At 35.3% G+C, this 8,761-nt stretch overlaps 1 protein-coding gene and 1 pseudogene across 1 annotated transcript in view; both read left to right on the top strand.

Annotated features, from left to right (window-relative positions):
* The window catches only part of BANK1 (B cell scaffold protein with ankyrin repeats 1), a 281,977-nt gene that overhangs the window by 78,267 nt on the left and 194,949 nt on the right, over positions 1–8,761 (top strand). The window contains exon 4 of the mRNA XM_081813132.1: positions 966–1,104. Coding sequence (XP_081669258.1) covers positions 966–1,104 — 139 coding nt within the window. The remainder of the gene's footprint in view (positions 1–965; positions 1,105–8,761) is intronic.
* Positions 2,089–2,209, top strand: LOC115944683 (U4 spliceosomal RNA; annotated as a pseudogene).

Genomic DNA, 8,761 nt, shown 5'->3' with positions numbered 1-8,761 from the left:
TTATCACTTGCCAGAAGCGGCTGACGGAGGCCCCCTCCCCCGCCGTCTATCTTCCCGAATATCGCCTCGGATTCACTTGTCCTTCTACCCTCCAGAAGGTGGTCACTTTTCTGTTCAGAGAGTTGTTGCTATTCTTTTCTTCGATCTCCTGTTGAGTTTGTAGGTGTTCAGAATGGTTTGGTCCCTATCTAGCTGAATTCCTGAGACCATATGAAATCCAGGTCTCCTACTCCTCCACCACTTTGCTCCTCCCCCTTAATGTCAATCTTTTTATGCCTAATTATTTTTTCTAGATTTTTTTTTCCAAAAGCGTTTTCAATAATCCTTTTTTGCCTTATGTACATAGATTTAGCTTTTCTACCTCAATAAAATCTTAAAACTTTTAGATTTATAACCTTTAGTCAACTCAGTAACCTTCACAGATACTCATCACAAATAAAGAGAGAGTCTCTATTAGGTAAGATTTAAAACTATTGGACATTTAAAACATTGGACATTAAAGCTCATATTTAAAATATTAAGAGATCTTAGAGCTGAACTTATTCAACCCTCTCATTTATAGATAAATGTACCAAGTTCTAGGTGAAGGAAAAGGATTTGGGGGAAAAAAGGATTTGGTTGCAAATTATAGCTCCCTGGAGATCTGTGAAGTGATGCTCATTACCTTGAGATAGGGAGCCTCACAAACAGGGACGAATCAAGAGGAAAAAGGAACAACTGTGTCCTCACTGTTTTTTCAGTTGCCAAAGATGGGGTTGGAGAAGAAAACAGACACAAAGTTGATAAAGTTGAAATGTAGTGAGAATCACATTTATGTATTTTATTTCTGAACATAGTTGAAAATATGGACATGGTGGAAGACATAATTATCATGTGCAAACTTTGTCATTAATAAATATAATGTGTTTTTTGGTTAATGTAAACTTTTTCAAGGCCCTAATTGGGTAATATTTTTTATCTTATAGAATCCTGGTGAAATATTTATTATTTTGAGAGATGAAGTCGTTGGTGATACTGTGGAGGTTGAATTTACATCAAATAGTAAATGTGTTAGGACACAGCCAACCCGTTGGAATAAGACAGTCTGGTGGATGAAAGCTTTAGGTAAGAAACTTTTTTATGCATTAATAAATATAAAACATCATCCTGAGTTTCTTTCAATAAATTTATGATAAATAGTTTCACTTCCTTCCAGAAACTAATATTGTTCTGCAGGTGCTTCCTGTGTGTAGCTTTCACATACCCGAGGTGGTTGTTAGTAATCTGGATTTTCAAAAGCATGAAAGTGTAATTTATGAGAAATTAGCTTGTGCACCATGTGGTGAAATGACCACCCGCAATATCACATCGTTTTAAATACATCAACAGAGAGCACTTTAATATATGTCAGTAATTCAATATGGAACTAAAACTATTTGCTTTATTGTAATAGGATTAATGAACATTTGGACTTTCATTCATGACCTCTTTCCTTTCCTTTTTTTTTTTTTTTTTTTGCCATGCCTGTGAATATATTTTTGGATTCTTTGAAAGCATGATTCTTTTTCACTATTTATCACCATGGTACCATTTCTATGTACAATCTTCCCTCTTTTCCTTATTTAATTTATGAGGTTAACCATTTTATTATCCACCTTTGTTTGCAGCATTATAAATTGTATCAGATTTAAAATTCTAGATGGAATAGCCACACCTGACACAAGAATTGTATTTAAAATCAAATCTACTATGTTAATTTCTGATGTTTTGATATAAATGTAAGACTATTTGGTTTTTGAATTTATGATATCATTTTACAATCAAAGAATAAAATTACCTTATAAAAGTTGACAAATGTGAAATTTATAAAATATTTTACAATAAAAAGTACACAATCTTATTATGAATCTAGAAATGTAGTAAAAACATTTAAAATTAAATACTATGTCAAATGCATCCTGAACTTTTTTTTTCTCTTGGAATGTAGCTATTATGAAGCCCTTTTATAGAACACTTACAAACAATTCTATTGTGTTATGAAAAGTATGCATCTCCTCTATGGATTTCCTTACACAGGTTAGTCCAGAGTTGAATTATAGAAAAGGAAGGAGCTTTGCGCAGTGGCAGTATCGTAGCCAATGAGGTTTATCCAAGGCGTGATTATAGCTAATAGAAAAGGAAGGACTGTACACCAAACATTTATAAACATTTCAGATACTGGTCCCTGTCATGGACAAAGATATGTAGAAGTGAGATGAGAAAGAACTTTGTCTCTTTTCTTTCTCTTCCAAAGCCCCTTATTTATGCCACATTTTAAAATGATTTAATGAACATTAATTTCTAACTAATTAGTTTTCAAGTTTAAACTAAATCTAGTTAGACTAAAATTGCTACAGAAAAATCAATATTGCAAATTTATAAGTACTTAGATAATATTTCCCAAATAGCAAATCAAAGTGTCAAATAAAATTATTTGCATTAAGATTATATGTTCAGTTTACCTAGTAGCTAAGAGCAATACAAAGAACAAATTATGTCAAAATGCAAATGTTTTTCAGAAAAGCAGAAAACTAATAGTCTACACCTTTCAAGATATACATATCTTGTATGGTATGGCCAGAATATTGGCCAAGCCATATACTGTCTATGTGGTTGAACAGCAAATTTGTAGTAAAAAACAAATAAGCCACTCTTTACCAGTTATGCTATTTAACCTCTCCAACTCTTATTTTCAATTAGTATGTTCTGGAAATTAATGAGAAATTTTCTTACCAAATGTAACAGTATATAGGACGGTTCCATGAATGTGTATGGGAAAATGGATGGGACGTGCCTCAGCAGAAATGGCCCCAGAGTCTTATTTTTTCTGCCTCATGTTACTGTTTGTTAACATTTTTTTAACCCTAGCAAGAACTTCATTTTACATCATAACTCAGTACATACTCAGAAATATATAATTAAAGCAAAGGTAGTCATTAGAGTAACAGTTTTAGCCTTGATATGTGAAGAACTTGGAAGTTGTCACTCCTATTCCTATAACAAGGAAAAACTAAACAAACTGAAAAATCAATGACTTCTTGAACTCTTCAGAGAACTAAGGTTGCAGGGCAAACCACCATCCCAAAATCTTGAGAGGAAAATAAATCAAGAGAGTGATGTCCAAGATCTGCTTGGCTGGAGCAGAAGTCACTGGAGCCATAAAGTGGTAGGCACACTTAAATGGTAATTTTGATGAATTGCTGGGGGTGGGGTGTGGACTAGCTCAAGAATAAGAAACCCCTGACAGCAACCATAATTTTGTGGGATTCACCTCCAGGAACCCTACCAGGTTCACATAGTGAAGATCTGAGGAAGATCTTCTAGAGGCTCTGCCAGGGTTAGAGGAAGAATAATCATGGTGAAATACTCCCCATATAATCTCCATAGCAGTAGCTTACTCTCCAGGGGAAACCACTTTAAGAATGCCTTATCCCAGCTGGGGAAGGGCATCTATCCCATTGTAGCCCCCTCTAGCTTTTCTGTCTCACTTAAGGTTGGGAGGAAAGCGATGTCACAGGAGAAACACTTGTGAATGTGACAGCCTAGAGATACCAGACCACTTGAAGACCAAGATTTAATCACAAGATTAGAATGCTTTCCCCCGCCCCAACCTGACCACCACCACAAAAGGGACTCAGTATAATGGCAGAAGGTTACAGTTGGAAATACTGCAAGATGCAGAATCTTTCTGAGGAGGAGTAGTAAGGGAAACAGAAGGTCAAAAGGAAAGACAAAAACAAGGATAATAGAGGAATTTGAAGCCTCTGGCACCTACAGCTATAGCAGACATGAAATATGGCCCACCTCTCAGCCAGATTACTACAAATTCTCTCACTACATGCCTACCTACTTCAGTTCTTACACCCGACACAACATGTCTGGTTTTCAACAAATAATTACAAAACATGCCAAACAGCAAGAAAAAACATAGTCTAAAGAAATAAAGCAAATATCAGGCCAGAATTAGGTATGACACAGATGTTGGAATTATCATACAGAGAATTTTAAATAATTATGATTAATATGTTAAGCACTGTAATGGAAAAGTGAACAACATGCAAGAACATATGGGTAATATAAATAGAGAGATAGAAATTCTATTTCTTTTCATTTTCTTCAGTGCTAGTTAAAACCAACTAAACTGATACCATGTTGTCTTAGTGGGTCACAAACCATAGGTGGAGAACTATGCTTTGTAGCTACGCTGACCAATATGTTGACCACTAGCCACCATTAGTTACTTAAACTTTATTATAATTAAATGAAATTTAAAATTAATTCCCTCAGTTGCACTAACCATATTTCAAGTGCTTCGTTAGAACATATCCATCCTCTTGGAAAGTTTCGTTGAACAGCACTGAACAGCACAGTACAATAGAGTTCCTTTTTCTCTACACCAATTATGGAATAAGAGAGTGTCCAGCATGCTCTTTAAAGGCTAATGATTTGTCCAGAATCTTTAGTGTAGCCAAAGAAACAATTAACTAGTGGCCAAAAGCATTGTTTTTATTGTGTTTTGAGCCATTTACTGGGTAACTTTAGACAAGTCCCAATCGTGTCTCAACTTCTTTGTTGATAAAATAACTTCTCTAATTACATTTCAAATATTTATAGACATTTGGAGATAAGGGAGATAAGTTACAAGACAACACTTAAACATATCCAGCTGAGGAATAAAGTGTTAATCTCTCCCTCTAGCAATTCCTTTAAACATAAGGAGTGGCTTTTCTGGAATACCTCACCCTCAGCTTCTGGATAGGGTATGATAAACCATTTAAAAATTGGGGGGATCATCTTTCTCTCTAAGTATTGTACTCCTCATATTATGCCCTCTTTTCTCCCAGTCCTCTGTTTATATCTCTTGATATGAAAGCCACCAAATTTGTTCATCCCCCTTCACCCTTGAGGAATCATGTTCAACAGAACTCCTAATTCCATGTTATCTCATATATAATCCCTGAACTCATTGGTGATTTCCAGGGCGAGGAAAGATCTCAATTAGTATCCCACACTAGGAAGAGTCTATACAGATTTAAGTCTCTAAAAAATTTTTTCTGTACTTCTTTGAATACCAAGTTAAGATGGAGGGATCTAAAACTAAAGTGGAAACATACCAGGGATCCTTCCCTATTATGGATGTATCAAGTTTAAAAGATGGCCTCCATCCTTCCAGTCTCTTTCTGGTGTAGAAAAATTGTTCATGTGATTTGATTTCTGATCATCTGGCTCATGATTTAATCAGCCGTGTTACTCAAAATGGGGTTTGCTCTCTGTAAATATTCTCTTGGGTGATACCCAGAGCTTCATGTACTAAATCTGACTGGTATTGAGGGCTGGTATGGCAGCTTCACAATATTGTCCCAGAGCAGACTTATTTCTACTAACCATTCCATAATCCCTAGGGTATAGCCATAATCATCATGGAGTAAGATGGCTTCTAAGACCCTTACTATCACTCCCAATTTTCGAACAACCTGATGAAGCACTGGTGTTCCAGCACCATCTCATATTGGATTGCAAAAGTCAATTCTATGCATCTCTTCTCTACTTCATATTCAGTGATATTACCTTGTGTATTAGTCTCCTTTGGCTGCCATAACAAAATTCCACAGGCTGGGTGGCTTAAACGACAGAAATTTATTTTCCTCACATTTCTGGAGGCTGGAAACCTAAGATCAAGGGACAAAAAAATTGGTTTCTGGCAAGACCTCTTTCCTTGGCTTGTAGGTGGCTACCTTCTTGCTCTGTCTTCCTGTGGCTTTTTCTCAGCACATGGAACTGGGGGTGTCTCTTTCTCTTCTTATAAGGATACCAGTCCTATTAGATAAGGGCCCTACCCTATGACTTCAATTTAACTTTAATTATCTCATTAAAGGCCTTATCTCTAAATACAGTCACCTTGGGGGGTTAGGGCTTCAACATAGGAATTGGGGGATGGATGGAACACAATTCAGTCCATTGACTTTGGTTACTTGAAATCAGCCATGGTGGAAGTATATACAACACAGAAATTGGCAAAAACTATAAATCAGAACTTTTTGATTTTCTTTTTGGAGAGTCAGTTTATCAACACAACACTGGGATAAAGAAGGCCTCATTAAATTGAGAAGGTTTCTGTAAGACTCATCTGCTGATATCACATTAATCAGGACCTAATCCCAAGGTCATGTCTAGCTGAAAGGAAGAACAGAAAATCGAGTCTTTTTAGTTGGATAGCGATGTGCCCAGCAAAAATAAATAAATAAATAAAATAAAATCAGGATCCTGTTTCTAAAAGGTGGAGAATAATCTTTGGGATAGGCAACTAACATTCTCTTTTAGAAAATGGTACCTCTTAAAACCAAATAATAATAAAATAAATAAAATAAAATAAAAACAAAAATAAAACCAACTATTATTCCTTATTATTCCTTCCTTTCTTTGGATAGTTTCTCTTAGTCATTTTAAGTGTCTGTGCGTGTGTGCGTGTGTGTATGCGATAATACTTTCAGCATGTCACATACTCTGAAACCTACTTACAGCGTTCAGACCTCTCAGATTTTTCACCACCCAACCAACTCTTTGCCGTATTAATGTTCTTTTTAAATGTATGTTTGTTTCTAATTTGGTAACAATTCAGAAAAAAACAAAATTATGTTCAAGTACAATTATGCCAACCAGTGAAGAAATCTTAAGATGCTCTTTTTCTAAATGGTATCTTTCCCTTCTCAGACACTTCCATGGCTTAACCTGATTTTTTTTATTTGAGAAAAATATCCTCTAATTCTGTCTTCTTTTTCCTCTCAGCTTAATAAATTCATACACTTATAATTACTTCATTTTCTAAAAAAACACACCTTTCTAATGGTATCCACAGGTTTGTCACTGACAGGAACTGCCTTGTGCTAAAGGAATTTGAAGTTACTCAGGAACTTGCAGTAGTCTCAGCTTATGCCAAAAGTTATAAAAATACATGTGGAGTCTTTAAACTAGAAATATCAACTAATGTTTACTCAGAAGGAAGAGGGTATTCCTCTGTTACGTGTAGCTCAGCCAGAAAAATACTTTACACAGCAGGGGGACAACCAATTAAGAGTTGAAAGGAATGTAAAAATATCCACAAAGATATAGAATCTCTTTATTAATTAAGAAACTGTTCCGGATAATGTAAATTATAATTTCATATTTCATTAAAAGAGCATGAAAAATACTTTAGGATGTGCTAAATATTATGCTTAACCTGCGTAGAAAAATAACAACAATTGATAAGAAATTTTTCTAAATATCATAATTGAAGAGGGCAGTTTTAATATATATTAAATTGGTATCAATTTTTAGGCAAGACCAAGGTTTTGAAGCCACCAATATTTACTTAATAATAATGTTCTAATCAAAAGAAAACCATATTGATTTCAGTTCCCATGGAAACACTAGGTGGGTTCATGAAGATTTACCATGTGATAAAGGGCTAAAGTTGGTTGATAAAGGAACACAGCTTCACAGACAATGGAAATACAGAAAGCAAACAGCTCTTACTGGATTTGTGAAATATGTATTTTTAAAGAATTAGTGAAGGTAGTTCTGACTATTCAAAAACACTTTAGTTTATGTTTTCTGTAAACTGTTTCAGTTTGTCCCTCATCTGGAAGGACAGACCACTTAAAATCCCAGAGACAGTGCAGGTTGACAAAGAATTTTAAATGGCCTGGACCTTGAGATGTGAAATTTGAGTAGAATTCCTTTTTTACTGTTGCTCCTCTGTAAGTTTGCTTTCTTGTGTATCTGTGTTTGATGTGGGCAAGAAGTTCCATCTTCTATCTTCTTTTTTTTTTCTTAACATATATTGCATTATTTGTTTCAGAGGTACAGATCTGTGATTCAACAATCTTGCACAATTCACAGCGCTCACCATAGCACATGGAACACTACGTCAAAAACTAATGATGTAATGTATGGTGATTAACATAACAATAAAAAATTTTAAAAAAAAGGAGTTCCATCTTCTTTTTTTTTTTTTTTTTTAAAGATTTTATTTATTTATTTGAGAGAGAGAGACTGAGAGAGAGAAAGAGCATGAGAGGGGGGAGGGTCAGAGGGAGAAGCAGACTCCCTGCCGAGCAGGGAGCCCGATGCGGGACTCGATCCCGGGACTCCAGGATCATGACCCGAGCCGAAGGCAGTGGCTTAACCAACTGAGCCACCCAGGCGCCCAGGAGTTCCATCTTCTTACACTATAAGCATTTTTTCCTCTCCATAGCTGACTCCAGTACCCTTGCTTGGTTTCGTGATCTTGACCTGTATTCGTGTGTACTTCCAGTGTTAAATGTTACTTCCCGACTTTAGATAGTAAATAGCAGAATTCACTTTCCCGCTCTTCTGAGTCCTTAAGTTAATTGGCTTTTATTTTTATTAAAGAGCTATAAAATGTAGATATCATAATGGCCACACTCAAAATAAAATAATGCTCAGGTGGTACAGGGTGCTGTTTATGAAAAGGCCAATTCAACAATACATATTTAAGGAGGACCTCCCAGCCAGATGAATCCATAAGGAATCCTCCAAGGTCTTGATTTAATAACTGACATTCAATAGATAAGAAAATGTATACAACAAAGACAGTACTTCAAAGGACATCTCTTGAGAAGATTATTCTAAAATCAATATCATTATCAATAGATCTAATGGTACAAGTTATCAAGAATAAATCAGTTCATTTGCTTTCATGTTAGATTTTAAAGAATTAGAATATTTTAAGTATCCTATA

The sequence above is a fragment of the Leptonychotes weddellii genome, chromosome 2 (genome assembly GCF_054177405.1).
Source record: "Leptonychotes weddellii isolate Sample4059 chromosome 2, ASM5417740v2, whole genome shotgun sequence".
NCBI classification, from domain to species: domain Eukaryota; kingdom Metazoa; phylum Chordata; class Mammalia; order Carnivora; family Phocidae; genus Leptonychotes; species Leptonychotes weddellii.
The sequence above is the reverse complement of the archived record's forward strand: the minus strand, read 5'-3'. Positions and strand labels throughout refer to the sequence as shown.